The 22085-nt window shown below is 45.3% G+C and overlaps 1 protein-coding gene and 1 long non-coding RNA gene across 2 annotated transcripts in view; one reads left to right on the forward strand and one right to left on the reverse strand.

The window, feature by feature from the left end:
- Nucleotides 1-6069: 6069 nt before the first annotated feature.
- LOC129148060 (uncharacterized) overlaps nt 6070-22085 on the forward strand; it is a 116002-nt gene continuing 99986 nt past the window's right edge. The window contains exons 1-2 of the long non-coding RNA XR_008555245.1: nt 6070-6135; nt 13093-13295. This is a non-coding gene — a long non-coding RNA (uncharacterized LOC129148060). The remainder of the gene's footprint in view (nt 6136-13092; nt 13296-22085) is intronic.
- CCDC60 (coiled-coil domain containing 60) overlaps nt 21285-22085 on the reverse strand; it is a 98960-nt gene continuing 98159 nt past the window's right edge. The window contains exon 14 of the mRNA XM_008142930.3: nt 21285-21644. Within this exon, the coding sequence (XP_008141152.1) occupies nt 21543-21644 (102 nt within the window). The 3' untranslated portion in view covers nt 21285-21542. The remainder of the gene's footprint in view (nt 21645-22085) is intronic.

Raw genomic sequence — 22085 nt, forward strand, 5'->3', positions numbered from 1 at the left:
TCAGAGCCATCTCCACTTTTCTTCACCCTATCCTCTGACTACCTTGAATGTTCTGCTTCTGGGCACAGGAAGCTATAGCTCCTGTTTTTGTCAATAAAGTTTTGTGTGGGTTTTTTCTTCCCTATATCAGGGAAGTTTTCTGTTATTATTTCTTCAAACAGGTTTTCTATTCCTTGCTCAGTTTCCTTTCCTTCTGGCACCCCTATTATCCTGATGTTGTTTTGTTTTGTATTGTCCCGAAGTTCCCTTACACTCTCCTCAATCTTTCTAATTTTTGTTTCTAGCAGCAGTTGTAATTGGGTATTTTTTTCCATCTTGTCTTCTAGCTCACTTATGTGGTCCTCTGCTTCATCTAGTCTACTCTTGATGCTTTCTATTGAGTTCTTTACAGCAGCGATGTCATTTTTCATTTCTTCTTGGTTCTTATTCATTTCTTCTTGGTTCTTACTCATATTGTCGAATTTGTCTTCCATCCTTTTCAGCCACTTTATGACCATTTCTCTGAATTCTTTCTCTGATAGGTTGTTTGCCTCTAAATCGTTTACTTCCTTTTCTGGTGATGCCTGCTTCTCTTTCCTTTGGGGGCTGTTTCTTTGTCTCCTCATGGTCTCTCTTCTCTGGATGTCTGGTTATATAGATTTCTCTCTCTGGCGTTGATTTAAAGGTAAAATACAACACAACCAGGCACAACAGACAAGGCACTGAACAGAATTGTATTCACGATATTAATAACCTCCAATAAAGGTATCCACCAGAGAAAGACAAATTAGGGAATAGGAGTGGAAGAGGGAGAGTAAAAAGAAAGAACAACAACGAAAAAACAAACAAACAAACAAACAAACAAAAAAAAACAAAGAGTGTGAATCTGAACTTGGGAAAAGAGCAGAAAGAAAGAAAAGAAAGAGAAATAACAGAAAAGAAAAAGAAAAGAAAAAAAAAGTAAGAGAGACAAGAATGATACTAAGAGAGAAAAGGGGAACAAACTATATATATGGGGAGTAAACTCCACTAGAACAACCACTATTCCCAGCAAATTCCAGCAACACGAGCCTGGAGATTAATACAAACTGCAACAGCAGCTAATATCAAGTGAGGCAAGGGAAAACAAAAGTAAAAAACAAACAAAAACAAAGCAAACAAAAGAACCAACCAAACCAACAAAAAGAATAATCAAAACAATCTCATAAAAAAGCATAAAAATTCAATCTAATCAACATTCAAGCAAACAACAACAAAAGGCCCGAGAGAAAAATAATTTTTTAAGGTAGCGTAGAGAGAGGTTTGTATGGATTTGGAGCAGGGGGTTGGGAATTAGATATATAAGTAGGGTGAAGTTTTAGCAGGGAGTAAACTGAAAAAGTAGGGAAAATCTAAAGCCAGAAAGGATTAAGATAAACTGGGGACCAAAAGGGGAAAGGTTAGGAGGAGAGTGATGGCATAATGTTAGCTTTGAGATAGGGTAAAGCGATTGTAAGGGAAAGATGCAAATCGAATGTAGGACACTAATCCAAAAATAAAAGAAAGAGAAAATCAAATGACATTAAAAAAAAAAAGTAAAATAATAGTAATAATAGTGCTGATATAAAATAAAAATGTAATAATTAAAAAGGTGAAAATCGAGTGAGGAAAAAGAAAAAAAAATAGTTTCTTAAGTAAAAGATGCAAAAAATGAAAATAAAAAAATATGAGAATAAAAAATTTAAAAAATTGAAAAAAGAATTGAAAATTAAAAAATAGGAAGAATAAAATGTGCAGTAGCGGCTGTCATTCACTTCCTCTATTATTCTGTTTGGTACGCCTTTTTCCCAGTCTGGGCGGTATTTCAGTTCAGCTTCATTCCAGGGCTCCTCAGTGTTGGAAGCCAGTCCTGCTTTTTAAGCCAGCCGTGTCTTAATTTCTCGTATTTATTTTTTATTACACCAGAGACAATTAGCGTTTCAGCCCCTGGGTGGCAGTGTTTCTGAATTGACTTCCGGGCCTCTCTAGCTCTTTTTTTTTTTCCCCCTCTATGGCACTCACTACCGGTTTGTGGAGGTGTGCGCCTCAGAGCTTGTGGAGGTGTGCGCCTCAGAGCTGCCTCTCTGATGGTCACACGCAGCTCTGGTCCCCAGGTTCCGAAAAAACACCTTCCCCCTGCGGTCTTTCAGGGTTTCCACCTGGGTTTTTCTATGTATTGGGCTTAGCAATCAGAGTCGGAAAGAGCCCAGGTGTGTGGACCGTGGGTCTGTGCACCAGACCAAGGAGCCTGCACTCCTTTGAAAACTCCTAGTCTGACCCTCCTCGTCAGATTAAAATGAGTTGCTTTCAAGAGGTCACTTCTGTTAGCAGCTCAGAAGACCCCCCTCCTCATTCACGGATCACGGCAGTTCCAACTGCCGCCGATTTTTCTAGGCACAGACCTCCTGGCTCCTGCCGGTCCTGTGGCCGCCGCGCTTCCCTCACCCAGCGCCTCCCTCACCCACCGCGGGGATCAGAAACCGCAGCTTATTTCAGACGAAATCTGACCTTTCCGTGGTGCAGTGAAGAGTTTCTTTGAATCCGAATGTTTGCGCTGATACGGGACCGGTGGTCTGGTGCTCCCAGCAGCTCAGTGTTTGCAGTTGTCGCAGAAAGTCAGGTTTCCACTAAAATCCTCCTTTCCTTGCAAGATGGCGAGGCGCCCGGCGAGCCCGCAGCTCCAGGAGGGGACCCAGCCCCTGTGGGTGCTGCGCGGTCAGAGGAACACTGCCCAGCACTCCCCCGCCTTCTCCTGGAGTTCAGCTGTCCCTTGGCTTGCCCACATACACTCCCTCTGCGAGCCTCTGCTGCTTCGACTCTCCGCCCCAGGAACAGACTCCAAACCCGACTCTATTCCGTCGCCATTTTTTCTGAATCTCAATAAAGTTTTATTGGAACATTCATTCATTTAGCTAATGGCTGTGGTTTTCTCATGCTATGACATCAGAGTAGTTGTGATAGAAATTGTATGGCCCAAAAAGCTTAAAATACTTACTCTCTGGCCTTTTACAGAAACATTTTGCCAATCCGGACTGTAATCTATAGGCTTCCTTGCCCTCTGGTTTCAGATGGGTTTGGCCAACAGGGATTCCTGGCAAGAGGACAGAGGGAGGGAGGAGAGTGATGCCATGTTCCCTCCCTGGCGCCCTCTGTGCTGAGTTGCTTTCAGCTGATGAATCATTGGATTGAAGGTCACTGCTCCCCTGAGGGAAGCCCTCTCTATGAACTCTCCTTTGGGGTTCTAGACAGCCCCCTGTCCTCCTCCCTTCAGGCCTAAGAGTGATACCAGCTCCCCTGTTGCTCCCGGGGTATGGCATTGTCCCCCATACCTTGGTAAATAGTTCTTCCTCCAATATTGTTGTGTGAATGTGTCATTTGAGGCCTGCTGGGCCCAGGATTTAAAGGTCTCTTTGGGGAGGTGGCATGTGAGTGGAGATTTGGTGGCTAAGGAGAAGCCAGACATTGGAAGAGCTGAGGGAAGAGCATTCCAGGCAGCGGGAATAGCACGTGGAAAGGCCCTAAGGTGGAAAAGAGCTCAGGGTACTGAAGCAGAAAGGAAGCCAGATGGGTCGGAGATGCGTTAGGAGTCAGGAAGCAGAGCCACACCATGTAGGACCTTCCCAGAACTGGTAAGAAGTCTGGGTTTTATTCTAAATCAACAGGAAGCCTTTGAAGTGTTTTAAAACAGATTTTGATGTGGGCTGATTAATGTTCTTTTGTGCTAATTAATTGCATTAATGAGTTGCCAGATATACAGAATGATTAAATTTGCCTTTGGAAGGTTAATTGGAAGGGAGATTTATTTTATGAGCTTCAAAAAGGGACAATCAGCTTCAGGACCAGCAGGAACCAGGGCAGATCTGGGGACCCCTACCATCGGAGTTAGTCTCGTCTCATCTGGCTCCCGACAACTGGTCTCTGTGTCTATGAATCAAATCCCAAACCCTCATTAATCTCCCATTTAACCAAGAGAGGGCTGGCCTCAGGCTCAAAGTCTTGGGAAGTCAATGGTATCTAGCTAGCTATTATTTTCTTTTAACGCTGTTTACTTCTAGTTATAGCAAGTAGAAGTTGCTCTAAATATACGATAATGATATAAAATTTCCTTTAAAAATGCATCAATTGCACTAATGTATATGCTAATCCTATATAATAAAAGGCTAATATGCAAATAGACCGAATGACAGAATGACCAGTCGCTATGACACACACTGACCACCAGGGGACAGATGCTCAACACAGGAGCTACCCCTGGTGTTCAGTGTGCTCCCACAGGGAGAGTGCCACTCAGCCAAAAGTTCTGAGCAGGGCTCACGGCTGGCGAGCGCAGTGGTGGTGGCAGGAGCCTCTCCCACCTCCGCGGTAGCTCTAAGGATGTCTGACTGCTGGCTTAGGCCTGCTCCCCGCAGTCGGACATTCCCTGAGGGCACAGGCTGGGCTGAGGGACCCTCCATCCCCCCAGTGCACTAATTTCATGCACCGGGCCTCTAGTTAAAGTATAAACTTAAATAGCAAAGATGGCACCTCAGTGTGGCAGACATAGTGAGGGTGATCCATAGATTACTCTAGCCTGGGAGGTAGTATCCAAGTTAGAAGGCATCAGTTTAGAAAAGAACCTTAGTGATAACAATCCCATTCTCTTTTTAAAATAATTAAAAAATATTAAGACTTTATTTGTAGAGCAGTTTTACGTTTGCAGAAATATTGAGAGCAAGTACGGAGAGTTCCCATATAGCTGCGTTCCACCCTTAGTCACATACGGCTTGCGCTATTACTACCATCTTGCATCTAGTGTGGTACGTTTGTTACAGTTGATGAGCCAATACTGACACATTGTTACTAATAATTTACATTAGGGTTTATTTTTGTGTTGCACATGCTAAGGTTTTTGGCCAAAGTATAATGACATGCAAGCATCATTACAGGGTGATACAGGATAGTTCACTGCCCCCCAAGTCCCCTGTGTTCCACCTACTCCTCCCTTTCTACCTTCCCTCAACCCCAAATTGTGGTAAAATATGCATAACATGAAGTTTACCATTTTTTCCGTGTAAATTCTGATACATGCTGCAACACTGATGGACCTCGCACCCATTGTGCGAAGCGGAATAAACCAGACACAATAGGGTAACTGTTGTATGAAATCAAAGTTTTATGAAGTACCTGAAATCAGAAAATTGATAGAAACAAAAGGTAGAATAGAAGTTACCAGGTGCTGGGGCGGGTGGGAGAAATGGGGAGTTAATGTTCAATGGGTACAGAGCTTCTGTTCCGGTTGATGAAAAATGTTGGAAATAGATAGTGGGGAGGGTTATACGGCATTGGGAATGTACTCAGTGCTGCTGAACTGTGTACTTGAGAACAATCCCACCCTTTTGGTTCAGTCGCTGCCCCTTCCTGCTATCGATGTGCAGAATGAAGTCGAGAGAGGGTGAGGGCCTTCCCTGACGTCCACAGTCCCCGCAGTCACAGCCCAAGTGCCATAACCCTCATGCCAGCATTTCCTTTGCTCTCTCTTTCCCTCTCTTCCTTATCAGCTTGAAACCCTTTCCTTTTCCTCTCTCTACCCCTGCCTCACTGTTTCTTTTTAAAATATGTTTTTATTGATTTCAGAGAGGGAGATAGAAACATCAGTGATGAGAGAGAATCATTGATCGGCTGCCTCCTGCAAGTCCCACACTGGGGATCGAGCCGGCAACCTGGGCGTGTGCCCTGACCAGGAATCGAACCATGATCTCCTGGTTCATAGGTCGATGCTCAACCACTGAGCCATGCTGGCCGGGCCCCACCCCACTGTTTCAAATCCACTCTCCTCTCATCAGTTTTCCAAGAGTGGCACTGTTGGCATTTGGGGCAGGAGAAGGCTTTGTTGTCGAGGAGCCCTCCTGTGCATCGTAGGACATTGAGCAGCATCCCTGGCCTCTACCCATTACATGCCAGTTGTGAGAACCACAGATGCCTCCGATACTGCCCAGTGTCTCCTCGGGGGAGGGGGGAAGCCACTCCAGTTGGCTATTCCTGCTCTAAAGCAGATTAAACTTTTTTAAAAAATTTTTTTATTTCTACAAGCTCTCAGGTGCTGCTGGTTTGGCGATTACAAGTTGAATAACACTGCTCTAAACTACACAGCTAGATGAGGTAACCATTTCCCTTCCATTTTTTGAGACTGCATATATCACCCTCACCATGCAAGATAACACCTCACTCAGTACAATATTGGCTATAAATTACACCGGGCCTCCTATGTGGAAGATGGGAATCCCAGCATTAAATTTTCAGAAGTGAAATGCCCCTGTGTGGTAGGGACCACACCTAACACAGTTTTACTTCCTACACTGGCAAATTAGAAACCCACTGGGTACATTAAAAGGAACCGTTTGTCGAAACCAATCATTTCATTATTTGTGTTAATTTGAAAAAAAAATTAATGAGCCTCACCTACATATTCAGCAAGCTCGTTGTGAGGAAAGTGTGTAGAATGAATATGGTTGGAGTGGACAACTCCTAAACGTGTTGTTGGAATCCACACCAAGGCTGGGGTGAGCTCAGACTCTCGCTCAGGGCACCATGACCATCTCTAATTGCTCAGAGAGCTTCCTGGGAGAGCCGCACATTAGCGAGGGCTCCGAGGCAGCTCCCTGTCTAAGCAGGAAGGCGCGTAATGCTGTCCTAAATGTCTTCAATTATACACGAAGGGGTGGGCTTTCCATCACAGTCCAGCAAGGAAGCTCTTCTCGGGCTCCTGGGGAATTTTCACGCATTAAGGATGAAAACTTTTCTGGATCTTTTTGGCCAACGAAGATACAACATGTTCCTGGCGAGGGAAAAAGTATTGGTTCTTCTGATTAAGAGTGAAGTGGATTTTTAAACATTTAGGCAGAAGATTTGACTTTGGATGGGGGCACACACGCAGCATACAGATGATGTGTCATAGAACTGTACACGCGTAGCCTATGTAATCTCATTAACCAACATCACCACAATAAACTTAATTTAAAAAAGAAAAGAACATTGAGGACCACAGTGGGTAGAGTGCATGTTGGACCTTTGTCTTTTTCTTTCTCTTTCTCTCCCCATCGACGGCCTCCTCCCCCAAGCTCCCTCTCTACCTCTTCTTCTTTCTGTCCCTTTGATCTCTTTGCAAAGTGGATAGAGTGAGGCGCACACACTTTTGTTTTATGATTACTATTGGCTCATTTTCCTGACAAAAACTAAAGCAAAGCAGCAGAGTTTCAGGAAAGGGGATGTGAAGTCGCTTATCAGCTATAAGAGTTTTCAACCATTTGGTATTGGTCGACCCATGTAATTAACCATTTTTTAAGTGTGCAGTTCAGTTGTCTGAAGTATAATCACCTTGTTGTGCAACCGATCTCCAGTACTTTTCCATCTTGCAAATCTGAAACACTGTTCCTGTTAAACAACACCTCCACATCCCCCTTCCCTAGCCCCTGGCAACAGCTGTGTGTATGTGTTAGACTACTCTAGATGCTTTATTTTATTTTAAAAAATATATTTTTGTTGATTTCACAGAGGAAGGGAGAGGGCGAGAGAGAGAGAAACATCAATGATGAGAGGGAATCACTGATCCACTGCCTCCTGCACGCCCCCTACTGGGGATTGAAGCCCGCAACCTAGGCATGTGCCCTTGACTAGAATCAAACCCGGGACCCTTCAGTCTGCAGGCCAACACTCTATCCACTGAGCCAAACCAGCTAGGGCTCTAGATGCTTTATATATTTTTGTCTTTTTGTGACTGGCTTATTTCACTTAAATGTAATGTCTTCAAGGGTCATCCACGTTGTAGCTAATGTCAGAATTCCCTTCCTTTTTAAGGCTGAGTAATATTCCCTTGTGTGTATAGCCCGTGTGTTGTTGATCCCTTCATCCACTGAGGGACACTTGGGTTGCTTCCGCCTTTTGGCTTTTGCGAATGTGCTGCTATGAACATGGGTGCTCAGGTAGCTCTTTGATTCTTAGGGCGTCTACCCAGACCTGGGATTGCTGGATCATGTGTTAATTCTACTTAAAATTTCCATGTTACCACCAACCGTGCTTAAGGGTTCCAGTTTTCCACATCCTCACCGATACTTGTTATTTTCGGCTTCTTTTGACTGTGGCCATCCTAATGGTGGGAGATGATACCTTATTGTGGTGGCTAGGTTTCTATCACGTGCCTGGCACTGCAGTGAGCAGGCTTGGAGCTTGTGAGTACAAAACACATACAAGTCGCTAATTAGTTGTGCAAGTTGCTCCAAAGGAGAAGCTCCAGGGCTGGGGTGGAGGGTTTAACTAATTCCTGAAGGAGGGGCATTTCTTAAAGACATAGTCGCTCATGCCCATGCATCCTCCTTACATGGGGACTTTTCATGCTGTTCCCTTAAGAGGCTTTTTGGGAGGTGACCTTTTGGCTGCTCAGTTCGCAGAGGCCCCTGGGTCCTTTCTGAGCACACAACAGCTTTTGGGGCCTGGACTTGCCAGACATCTTCAAAGGTCTTTAAAGAGCTCTTACTCTCGCAAACACTTTCCCATCAATAAATGGCAGTACTTTCTGCTCAGATGCCTGTTGAGTTTGTCCCCCCCCTGCAGAGAGTCGCTCTTAGCCAAACGTTCTCTTGTTGGGAAAGATGCTCTGGTGACCACGGCAGCCTGGTTTCTGTGACCCCATTTGCCAGTTTGTGACCAGAAGGTGGGATGACCTACCAGTGGCAGGTCATTCTGGGCTCTTGAGTCTGTGGAGGTGTCATGGTGTTAATAACATCACCTGTGCTGAGTGGGCACAGGTGGATAAAATAGATACCCAGGAAGCTGGAGGAAGGCAAGAGAGGCGTGGCGTGGGCTCAGGGGCTGAGCCAAGCACTTTGATGTTGCACTTGTGGCATCTGGGTAGGTGCTGGCTGCAAGGTCCTTCTGGGGACAACAGCCAGGATCAGAGAACCGGTGGCATTGGTGGAGGTGGTGGTGATGGTTTTGGTGGTGCTGAGAAAGGTGCCTGTTTCTGCCTCTCTTCTTTGCTGTTTTCTTCCTTATGATGAAAGTCATAAATTCATTGTATACAGTTAAAAAATACAGGCGAGAGGGAAAACGTTGGGTCCAATCACTGAGAGATTTCATTTAAAAAATATCTATGGAGCCTCCCCTAAAGCTAGGTTCTAGGTTCTGGGCAGAGAGGGATGTCGGAACAGACTTCCTCCTTCCTGGAACGTATACACAGGTGGACAAATGAGTAAGATATTTCTAGAAAGTGATAAGGCAATGGCGAAAACAAAACAGAGCCCAGAGTGACTTGGTCGGAGGCTAGTTTAACAAGAGATGATTTATTATTCACATTTTCATGTGTGCATGTTTCCAGGTCTTTTCCCTCAGATCTGTCCTTTTCTTCCCCTGCTGGTCTAATTATCTGTCATCTATCTAAAAATGGGATCATGATGAACATGCTGTATTGTCACCTTATTTTGTCACTTAATATACTGTGAATATCTTCTATTTTATTATTTATTCATCTGCATCATTATTTTATGGATGCAGAACAACTTATCATGTATATGGCCCTTAGGATTGCATGTGGGCTACTCAGGTTGCTCCAGTGTGTTGAAGGGATGATACTCTGGAGCCTGTCCTTTTCTTTCCGTCCTCTCTGCTGCCTCCCTGGCTCAAGCTTGCACTGTCCCTCACTTGGACCATGGGCGTAGCCTCCTAATGAGTCCTCAGGCTCCATCTTACACTCTTCTGGCCAGATTTTATATTTCTGATCATGTCACTCTTCTGCTCCCAAACTATCATTGGCTCCCTGTTGCCTACACAATAAAACCTAAACACTTTAGCTTTATCACCTTTGGGTTGGGCATCAGTAAAACTGGATGGCTTGAATAAGTACGTGAAAAGACACTCAACATTCTGAGTCATTAAAGAAATGCAAATAAAAAACACAATGAGGTACCACTTCATACTTACTAGGTATTAGGATGGAGATATACATCTCACCAAATATATATATTCATATATATATGTCTATATATATATATTCATATATAATGGAGCATAGTAAGTGTTGGCAAGGATGTGGAGAAATTGGAATCCTTGTACATTGCCTGTGGGAATATAGAATGGTGCAGTCTTTGTGGAAAACAGCTTGGCAGTTCCTCAAAAAGTTAAACTTAGAATAACTGTACAACCAAACCACTTCTAGGTCCACACCCAAAAGAATTGTGCCAGTGTTCAGTGCAGATTTACAATGGCCCAAAGGGGAACAATTCAAGTGTCCAGCAAATGAATGTACAAAACGTAACACGGTGGAATATTATTCAGTCATGCAAAGGAGTGAAATTTTGGTTCATGCTATGATAGGGATGAACATATAAGTGGTATAAGCCAGGCACAAAAGGACAAATGCATGATTCCAGTTACATGAAATTTATAGAATAGGCAAATTCATAGAGACAGAGAGTGGCTCAGAGGCTACCATCTTCAAGGGAATGGGGAGAGTTGCTGGGTAGAGTTTCTCTTTGGAGTCATGAAAAAGTTTCTAGAGTGGTGACAGTTGTACCAGTGTGATTATAATCAATGCCAATGAACTGTAAACCTAAAAATGGTTAAAATAGCGATTTTTGTGCTATGTATATTTGACCACAATAAAAATCATGGCCAGCTAGCTCAGTTGGTTAGAGCATTGTCTGGATACATCAAGGTTGCAGGTTCAATCCCTGGTCAGGGCACATACAGGAATCAATCAATGAATGCATAAATAAGTGGAACAAAATCTCTTTCTCTCTCTTTCTTGTTCTCTCTCCCTTCTCTCTGGGGGGAAAAAAGAGACATATGTATTACCATTTGTAATACCTTAAAAAATAAAATAAAAATAAAAAACCCCACAAAAACTGGGTGGCTTGTCCATCCCGCCTCCGTGCCTTTGCTCACATGGTGCCCACTTCTGTTGCACTTCTGCCCGTTGAAATCCCGTTCCGTTTTCAAGGCCCATCTCAAATGGCACCTCCTTCCCTGACGACTTTTCTAGCTGGTTTTCCTGTCTGTGTGAAATCAACGTGATCTTTGATTTGCTCGGGCTCTCCGAGTACTTTACATGCCCCACTTTGCTCCGTTTCCTTGTCTTAAGCCCCTACTAGATTGTGAGTTCTTTGGGCACCGGGACCTTACTTACCTTATTCATCTTTGCATTATTCATTAGACAAATACTCAGTGAGCCCATTATGTGCCAGCTTGTAACATGATGCCAGCATACCATAAAAGTTCAATTAATGTTGAACTGAATCGAAATGCCCAAGGAATTTCAGAGTGGTGTAACCTGAAGGAGGAGCCACTTTACTCCCGACTTAAAAGCCTTGTTGGCTTTCACTCTTGGAAGCACTGGACTCTGATAGGTTGTTTTTTCTCTCTTCTGGGAACATATATCACCCATCTTTTGGGGAAATGTTTTCCTTTTCCCTTCCCCCAACTCCAACCCAAGTGATTTGAGAGATCCGCCATGCTTCTTACATTTTGTTCTCTTGGTCACTGTTGATTGGTTCAAGTTGGACAACTGACCCAAGCTGGGTCCATCAGAGCTTTTCCCTGGGATTTTTGAAACCAGGACAGAGGAGGAGAGCCTGGCAGAAGCAGATTGCCATCTGTGTAAGAAGTTGGTGTGCAGCAGGAGAGGGTATGGCTGGTGCACAAAGAGAAGAAGGGAGGCAGAAAGAAACAGCCACTGGTACCCAGTTGCATCTGTATTTGTCCATCCATGGCTTGCTGTTTAGGCTTTTCATTGTATTCCTTGAGGCAACAAATTCCCGGCTAGTCTAAGTTAGTCTGAGTTGGGATTCTGTCACTTGCAACCTGGGATGCCTCATCTCTCGTGATTTCTCCTGGGCATTTCCAAAGTCTCCTCATTGCTTTTGCCCTTGGTCTCAGGCCCTCTAATTCAGTTCACTAGAATTTTTGATGCATGCCACATAAGTAATTTTAAAGTTTCCATGAGTCCCATTAAAAGAGTTAAAGGAAGCAGGTGAAATTAATCTCAATATGATATTTTATTTAAACCCAAATACCCCCAATATTGGACATGTAATCAGTATGAGAAATATTAATGAGCTAGTCTACATGCCTTTTTTCATACTAAGTGTTCAAAGTCCCATGGGTATTTTATGGGTATAACACATGTCAGTTTGTGCCAGCCGAATTTCACGTGCTCAGTAGCCACACGTGAGTAATGGCTGCTGTATTGGACAGTGAGTCTCTTCATTCCATTCTCCACCCTGCAGGTAGAAGGAAATTTCTGGAATGTAAATGTCACCAGCTCTGAATTTTCAAAAACATGTTCATCCCTAGCTCCCTATTACTTTCAAAATAAACTCCACCTTGGCCTTTGTGATTGGGTTCCAACTCGCCTTTCTAGACTGTCTTTTCATAATCTCTTCGTGCAGGGAACCCCCAGCCTCAGCAAACATTCTTGCTTTCCCTCCAAACACGTCATTGTTTTCCAGGTCTCTGTGCCTTTGCGCAGGTGGTTTCCTGTACTTGGAATGCCACTCCTTCTCTTTCTACTTCTTCAGTAGCAAACTTCTTGTCCAAGACCCAACTGAAACACCTTCTCCTTTTAAAACTTCCAGGATTTGTCTAGGAAGAGTTAATTCCACCCTCCTGTGGACTCACGTGGTGGTTTGAACGTCGCTTTTATCGTATGGCTTGGTAACTGTCCATGTACCAGCTTCCCTCACAGGACCAAGTGCATCACCAGGGAAGGGACCACAACTTACCCATCTGTCTGCTCCTGGTGCCTTTCTCACTAAATGCCCGTCACCAGTTCCCTTCATTCATTTAAAAAAATATGTTGTCTTTTTTTTAATGATTTGAGAGAGAGAGAGAGAGAGAGAGAGAGATCCATTAATTGGCTTCTTCCCGCATACCCCCTACTGGGGATCAAGCCTGAAACCCGGGCATGTGCCCTGACCAGGAATCCAACTGGTGACCCTTTGGTGCATGGGACCATCCTCAACCAACTGAGCCACACTGGCCAGGGTCCCTTCATTCATTGTTATTACTTGTCTGGTTTATAGACATGTCCGTTTGGGGACCTCATGATCTAACCCTCTCATTTTACAGATGGGGAAACTGAGGTCCCAGAAGAGAAAAAGACTAAATCTGTTGCCCTCTGGCCCACTTCCTGGCTCGCCCTACTCAGCTATCCTGCTGTTCACCGATAAGTTTCCTGGAAATGTAAAATGATGTTAGCTTGAAGAAGAGATGAGGAAAGTGAATCTGCTTTATATCGTCAGTGGTTCATGAAATAATACAGTGCAAACAATGTGAGTGTGAGACCATATTCCAGATGCCCTAGAGTTGTTGGATGTGTAATGGGATCCTCTTGCGAGTTCTGGTGTAAAGAGAAAAGAGCATTTGAATAAATGGTTTTTGTAAGTTTTAATCCCTTCGCTCCCCAATTGGGACTGCTTATGGGTGAGATCCCACTGCTGTTGGAGCAGAGCCCAGGGATGGAGGTGTTTCTGTGCCTCCCTCGGTAAACTTTGTTTGGGGCGGATCATCTGCTGTCTTTGATCGCTGGAAGCATCCACTCTCTTTGTTATCCTGGCTGAGAGATGATTAGAATGTGCCAGAAGAGCCTGTTTGTGTGGGTAGCATTGCAGAGTGCTGTTTCATGCTCTTTAACTCAGGGTCTTGGCCATCTGACTGCCGGGTAGTCTCAGCCATTTGGAAATGTGACCGTGAATATGGGACTTAGGTAAAAAGACAACTCTGCGTAAAAGTAAGCTTTGTAATTGGACAAGATTGGTCCAAGTTTCTCCTAGCAACCCATTTGCTGGGGGAGAAGCCGGAGAGCCCAGGAGGACCCAGGGGAAGGGTTAATTAGGAAAGCAGCTGCCTGGAGCCATTTAGCACAAGTTCAGGTAGCAAACCTCCCAGTACCTGAGAGCCTCACTGGGGTACAGAGAGCAATGCCCATTTCACAGGCATGTTCCACGTTCTAGCATTGATATGGCAGAAAAGGCACTGAAAAGGCCAAACACACAGATACGGAGAACAGACTAGTGGTTGCCAGAGAAGGGGCGAGTGGATTGCACAAAGGTGGCCATAACTTCCAGTTATAAGAAAAGTAAGTCCTGGGAATATAATACACAGATGGTGTGGTGACTATAGCTCACAATACTATAGTGTATACAGCAGTCCCCCCTCATCTGTTGTTTGCTTTCCACAGTTTCAGTTACCTGTAGTCAACTGCCGTCTGAAATTTTTTATAGTATATTTTATTGATTTTTTACAGAGAGAAAGGGAGAGGGATAGAGAGTTAGAAACATCGATGAGAGAGAAACATCGATTAGCTGCCCTCCTGCACACCCCCTACTGGGGATGTGCCCGCAATCAAGGTACTTGCCCTTGACTGGAATCGAACCTGGGACCCTTCAGTCTGCAGGCCGACGCTCTATCCACTGAGCCAAACCAGTTAGGGCTGCCGTCTGAAATATTAAATGGAAGATTCCAGAAATAAACATTCATACATTTTAAATTGTGAGCCATTCTGAGTAGCATGATGAGATCTTGCGCCGTCCTGCTCCATCTCGGCCTGGGCTGTGAATCATCCCTTGGACAGCATGTCCATATTGTAGATACTCCCTGCCTGCCCATTAGTCACTTAGTCGCCGTCTGGTTATCAGACCGACTATCTCGGTATCGCAGTGCTTGTGTTCAAGTCATTTTTATTTTACTTAGTAACAGTATCACAGTATAAGAGCTGTGATACTGGCAATTCAGACATACTAAAGAGAAGTGTAAACTTTATCATAGGTATGCATGTGTAGGGAAAAACAGAAAATGTAGGATTCAGTGCTATCTGGGGTTTCGGGCATACACTGGGGGTCTTGGAATGTATCCTCTGCAGATTAGGGGGGACTACTGTGTTTTCAAGTTACTGAGAGAGTAGATCTTTTTTTTTTTTTTTTTTAATGTAAATCCTCATTTGAGAATATGTTTTTATTGATTTGAGAGAGAGGAAGGGAGAAAGAGAGAGAAAGAGAGAGGGAGGGAGAGAAACATTGATGTGAGAAAGAAACATCAATTGATAAGAGTAGATCTTAAAAACTCTTATCACAGGAAAAAAATTTGTAAGTATGTAGGTGACGGATGTTAACTAGACTTATTGTGGTGATCCTTTCAATCCTATATAATAAAAGCCTAATATGCAAATCAACCAAATGGCTGAATGACCGGTTGCTATGACACACACTGACCACCAGGGGGCAGATGCTCAATGCAGGAGCTTCCCCCTGGTGGTTAGTGTGCTCCCACAGGGGGAGCGCCACTTAGCCAGAAGCCGGGTTCAGGGCTGGCGAGTGCAGCAGCGGTGGCGGGAGCCTCTCCTGCCTCAGAGGCAGTGCTAAGGAGCAGCAAGCAGATGTGCGGTAAGGAGCGAGGGCTTCTGGACTGCGGGAGGGATGTCCGACTGCCGACTTAGCACCACGGGGAGTGGGCCTAAGCCGGCAGTCGGACATCCCCCGAGGGGTCCCGGACTGTGAGAGGGCTCAAGCTGGGCTGAGGGACGCCCCCCGCACCACCCACCGAGTGCATGAGTTTTCATGCACTGGGCCTCTAGTATATATATAATCATTATGCTACACATCTAAAACTAATGCAATGTTATATGTCAATTATGTCTCAATTAAAAAAACAACAACATTAAAAGTGGGGAAAAGAGCCCGGCCGGCATGGCTCAGTGGTTGAGTGTTGACCTATGAACCAAGAGGTCATTGGTTTGATTCCAGGTCAGGGCACATGCCTGGGTTATGGGCTCAATTCCCAGTGGGGGGCATTCAGGAGGCAGCCGATCAATGATTCTCTCATCATTGATGTTTCTCTCTCTCCCTATCCCTTCTTCTCTGAAATCAATAAAAGTATATATTAAAAAAAAGTGGGGGGTGGGCAGGAAGAAGAGGCATTGTAGTTTCTTGGATTAAGAGTGGGGATGAGAAGTCAGTGATGCCATTGTTAACCACTTCATACTGCAGAACCCTCCTCCCCATTGTGTTTGCTGGCTTGTCTGATACCAGACATGTGGCGTCGTTGTCAGTAGAGATGGAGTGAAGGTTCCAGGGTCAGTCTACATCTACACTACTAGTCACGCTTAAGACATACTTAAAATACTTATAAATAGGTGAAGGGGAATATAGTCAATAAAACTGTGATGAGTTTGTAGGGTGACAGATGATTATTAGACTTAGCACAATGATCGTATATAAATGTCGAATCATTCTATTGTACACACAAAACTAACACAACATATCAACTCTACTTAAATAAAAAAGATAACTGTAAATATACATTCCAATATTTTCTTCTCCCTAATGGAGCTTCAGGTGCCCCTCTCCGGGGCCCCCCCCCCCCCACTTTGGAGACCATGGAGCTAAGACATTCACTTACCCAGCACCACTTTGCACAGTGGCAGATAACACGAGAATTGGCTCTGATGACAGTCCCACCTGACATTTACTTCATGCTCTTTTAAATCCAAATGGGCACTTTCACACCTGCTGCAAAGCTGAGTGATAAAACATCTGTGTTCTTAGTCTTACTTTTTCTCTTGATTGATGAGGTGGGTTTAACGCGGGATTTTCTCTTAGCTTTTCCTGCACGATATACCTGGTGATCGTCTCTCCCGCTGCTGTCCCACCAGCCCTGTGAGAGGACAGGCGCTTCATCAGGGCATCTGGAATTTGGCGATGGTTGGCCACAGATTCCTTTTCTCTCTCCTGTTGCATTAATTAAGAACAAAGGAGGAGGAAACCCAACCGAATCTGGCTTTAGCAGGAAAGAGAATTTGTTAACTCCTGTAACTAAGTAATTTGAGGGTCTGGGTGTATCCAGGTAGCTCAAAACGATGTCACTGAGATTTATCATCTCTCTGACTGCCTTTTCCAGCTTGGTTTTCCTCTGTTGGCAGTGTCTCTGTGAGTGGTGGTTCCCAGAAGCTCTAGGCTTATTTTATCCTTGTAGTAAACAATTCCAGAAGAATTCTTCTTGTTCTCATCAATTCCAACAGAAGCTCAGGGATGGACTTTTACTGGATTACCTCGCGTGTCCATCTCTGGACCATTGGCTATGTCCAGTAAATGTAATGCTTGGATTGGCCAGGTCTTGGTCACATGACCACACCTAGTACTAGGGTTGAAGCACTGTCCCATCCACAATGAATGAGAATCCAGGGGAAGGGGCTGTTACCCAAAGAGGAGGGGTGTGAAAGCACCTGCCTTCCACACCTTTGAATGAGGACTTCCCTTGACAGAGGCTCAACCGCAGGGTTGGAACAGCATAGCCTTCTGCCTGGATGACAGCTTTCTCCTTGCAATGCAATTGTGATGCTAACTACCCAGAGTTAGGTCAGATTGCACAGTTTAAGGGCACAGTCCCCAACAAGAATGCCCTAAGTTAAGATAGCCGTAAGTTTAGGAGTCCCCAGGCCACCTACACTTCTGACCAACTGGCTCCAATTTGGGTGTCACCTAAAGCCCCTAGGTCCATGAATTCATTAGACAATTTAGGGGTTACCAATAGCCCCTTAGGTCCAATAATTCAATAGAACAATTCACAGAGCTCAGGACAGTACGGCACCTATGAATACAATCTATCTAATAATAGGATAATATGCAAATTGGTTGGGACACAGTCACGAAAGGACTGATCAGCAGGCTGCGTCCCCGCCACCTGCACCGGCCCGGAGACATGAGGCTCACATCCCCGACCCCTGCGATGGCCTGGAGACATGAGGCTCACGTCCCCGCCCCCGCGCTGGCCCGGGGGTTTGCAGGCGCACAGAGAGGCCCCTTCACCGTGGGCCTGGCTGGGGGTCTGCAGGTGTGCGGAGGTCTGCAGGCCTCCCCTGGCTCCGGCCTACCTCTTTGGGACAATCCATTGAGGAGCCCCAGATGGGTGGGCAGGGCCTACCTCTTTGGGGCAATGGATTGCGGGGCTCCTGCACTGTGACAGGACACAGGCCAGGCTGGGGGACCCCCCTCACCACCCCGAGTGCACGGATTTCGTACACCGGGCCACTAGTTTTATTATAAAGGGTATAAATAAAGACCATTAGGATGAAGAGTTACATAGGAAGAGGGCTGGAGGGTTCCAAACTTGAAGCCTCCATCTCCTCAAGCTTATCACCCTTCTGGTATATCATATATGGTTCACAACCAGGGAAGCTCGCTGATGCTCCTGGCATTCAGAGTTTTTATTAGGGTTTCATTATGTGGGCATGACTGATTGAATCATTAACCCTGTGACTGAACTTGATCTCCCTTCTTTCCCCGACCTTCAGGAGGGACAAACTGACATCACATGACTCAGCACCAACCTTCTAATCACATGATTGGTCTTTCTAGTATGGCTAGCCCCCAATCTAAAACTATCCAGGGGCCCACTGTAGTCACCTCATTAGCATAAATTCAGGTGTGACCTGAGGGCCCCACCATGAATAACCAAGATGCTTCTATTATTTGAGAACTTCCAAGGATTTAGAGGCTCTGTCCCAGGAATTGGGCATAAAACCCCAGACAATTTCTTTATTATACAACTAGAGGTCCGATGCACGAAATTCATGCACAGGTAGGGTCTCTAGGCCTGGCCAGTGATCAGGGCCGGTCAGGTTCCCCACCTCCCAGCCTCCCCACTTCCTCCTTCCCTCGCTCCCTCAGCGCCCCGCGGGCCTGCCATGTTCTGTGCCGCCCCCTGGTGGCCAGTGCATGTCATAGCGAGCGATTGAACTCCCGGTCTCCTGGTGGAACTCCCAAGGGGACAATTTGCATATTAGCCTATTATTATATAGGATAGTCTTCTATGCTGGATCCCAACTTCTTCCCAGGCTTGGATATTAACCACAGTCCCCTATTCTTCTCTGCTGCCACCACTTCTAGACCCAACATCAACTTCTGGCTGAGATTTTTAGCATCTTCCTCCCACAGCCTCATTAGAGGTCCCTTCTGGGTCTCCTCTGAACCCCACTGCTCCCTCTTTCCAGCCCCATTCTCTCTTCCTCCCAAAGCTGTGGCCTTGGAGAAGTCCACCTGTCTGTGTCCCATCTCTTCATTGGTAACATATGGGATGTAGATCATTTTGACTCAGCTAAGCTGGTACTTATCCCAGGAAGCTTTCTCTAGAGGACACTTTGGCATATTTTCTTGTGGCTCGCATCTGAACTTCTTTACTTTTGGGGGAAATCTTGCACTTTATGATATGAATCGTCCTCCTATTATAAACGTTGAAAAAGCCAGAATCTGCTTTCTCAGCCTTTCATGCAGCTTGGATGTGATCATGTGACTGAGGCTTTGGCAATCAGACCTTTATGTCCTCGGAGGTAGTAATGTAGTGAAATTAGCCAGGATCAGATTTCATTGCGTGTGTCTAAAGACATTGTTTGCTGCATCTTCCTCGCCTTGCCAGGTTGGGGAGGTGGCTTTCTGTGTGCTCCATCTGCACCATTTGCCTGTCACCACCTCCATCGTTAGGACATGGATTGAGTCTTACTGTGAGGTGTATGCCTTTCCCATGCTCTCTCATTGATTCCGTGGCGTTATACCCATTTTAAAGATGAGGTATGTGGCAGTGAAGACACCGTCCAAAGTCATGTAGCTTGTGAGAGAGCACAGTTAGGATCTGAATGTTCTCAATCTGACACCAGAACCTTTTCTCTTAACCATCATGCTATAGGACCACTGTTCAAACCTTCTGCATAATCCTGGAGGATAGGGTCTAGGTGTCTTTTATTTTAATCTTTATTGTTCAGATTATTACAGATGTTCCTCTTACCCCCTTCCCCGATAGCTCCCCTCCACTCAGTTCCCACCCCACCCCAGGCCCTTGCCCCTTCCCCCCACTGTCCTTGTCCATAGGTGTAAGATCTTTGTCCAGTCTTCTAGGCGTCTTTTTATACCTGTGATATCTCTCACATACTCAAGCTCAAGCAGATGACAAGGTCTAACGTGGCTCAAACACTCCATGAGCATCATGAGCTGCCCCCGCCACCTCCCACCCACCAAGTGGCGCCCCTTCCTCCCTCAACTCCATTCACCCAGTTGCCACCTTGTTTTCCACTTAATAGGAATCATTCTTCTCCTTCACACACCTACTCCCATGAACACCTTCTTCAAATCCATGTAAAGTTGAAAGTTTGCCCCAATAGTCAGTGTTTTGTTTTGTTTTCATCTCTGTTTCGATTTTGGGACTTTGGACATGAATGTGCCTCATGAAGCACCTCAGGATGGCTCATTGTCCTCCAACCTCCCCGTTTTCTTGGTGAGAAGAATTTTACATATTTGGGAAGGGTTTCACATCTTTGGGAAGGTTTTGGAATAGTTAATTTTGCCATTTGGGAGATTTAAATGGTTTTAAAAATGTATTATGACTGAATCTCTGGCTCTGACCTCCACCAAAAGATGACCAATCTGAGTCCAAAGACAAAAAGCCTCTAAAATAAATATTTCTCCCTGCGGCTCTCCTTTGAGGCTGGGAGCTGGGAGGTGATGTAGTGCCTCCCCCTAGTCCCTAATCTACTTAAGTAGTGAAAGGGCCTTTGTTTGAATAAAGATTCCTTGCCCAACCAAAGTAGGTCTTGTTGCTGCTGGTAATGATTGCTGCCTGCCTTTTCAGTGGAAGGTTATATTTTGCAGGCAAGCATGATGGAAGCATAATACTAACTGAAACCACTAGGTGGTGCTGCAGCTCTGAGAAATAGTCTTGGAAAGTGGCAAGCGGGAGGGTGGAGTAAGTCCTGTGATTTCAGCACATCCCCTGTGCTAGACAGACAGACACCCATTCTAGACTTGGCTCTGCCACTTACTGGCTCTGTGACTGTTGGCAAATGACCTTACGTTTTGGTGTCCTTACTTGTGAAATGGCGATGATAACAAAGCCTACCTCAGAGGGATGCTCTGAGCCTTGCATATGATGCTGCTGGAGTATTATCTAATCTGCAAACTGTGGATTGCTGTGCAAATCGAAGTTAATATGGTGCCAGGAAGCCTCGCCATTAGAGCTATCCCTTGGGAATGATTCCAAAAGCAAGATAGCTTTTGTGACCTCCTTGTCTCATACACTGAGGGCTGGGGGGTCTGTAGGGGTAGGGAGGGAATGCAGAGGCAGCTGAACATGATTGTACATGATATTATGAGGCCACAATATCACCCAGCACTGAGCCCGTTGAATAACAAAAGCTCAGTAAGTGGTAACTGTTGTCATTGTTAGTCTCTGAATACCACACCCAGATTCCACAGCTCCAACTCTTTCCTAGCCAGACATCAAACATTCAGCTCAATTTTATTATGTGGAATTTGAGAATACAGTGCAGGGATCTGGAAGGGAGTGGTAGAGTCAGGCTGGGTCAGTGAGGAGCAGAGACTGGAAGGTTGGACTGGGGTGGGAGGGTGAGGGGAGTTTCTACTTTGCCAGAAGTCAGTCTCCAGGTGGTCCTGCTATATCACGAGTATCCACAGGAAGCAGGAGCACAGTGTCCACTAGCCCTCCTCCACCAGGACAGCTGGCCGACCCGGCCCAGACTATGTCCGGGCAGTCTGGGGCCGGGTGGGAACGTTGATCCGCGTCTGCAGCCAGTTGATATAATCCTCTTGAGGCATATGGATAATGTGTTCTCGCACAAACTGCAGGGCAAATACAGTGGCAGCCTCAGATTTGGTCTACAAGCTAGATTCCTCGCCCTCCCCTTCCCCCAAGATCCTGAAATATTTGTGATTGAGGGTGGCGGTCCCAGAATGCCTCTAACCATTCAGACATTCAGAATGCCTGCAGCATCGCGCTGGGGTGGTTCCTTCTAGAAAAAGATCCCTTTCTAGCATCCTGCTTCAGCAAGCTCATTTTAAGCCTTTTCTATTGACCCAGAGAAATTTAGGGAGATCAGGAAAACTCAGCTGTCTGCACTTTTCTTTCTTTTCTACTCCTTAATACCTTTTTTAAAAAGTATGTGTCCTTAAACTTATTTAGGTTCATAAACCCCTTTGAGAATTGATGACAGCTGTGGGCTGGCTTCCAGGAAAGGGTTAAGACACAGAATGTAGTTTCAGATAGATTCTAGGTTATTGAAA

This window comes from Eptesicus fuscus, chromosome 23, assembly GCF_027574615.1.
Source record: "Eptesicus fuscus isolate TK198812 chromosome 23, DD_ASM_mEF_20220401, whole genome shotgun sequence".
In the NCBI taxonomy this organism is placed as follows: Eukaryota; Metazoa; Chordata; class Mammalia; order Chiroptera; family Vespertilionidae; genus Eptesicus; species Eptesicus fuscus.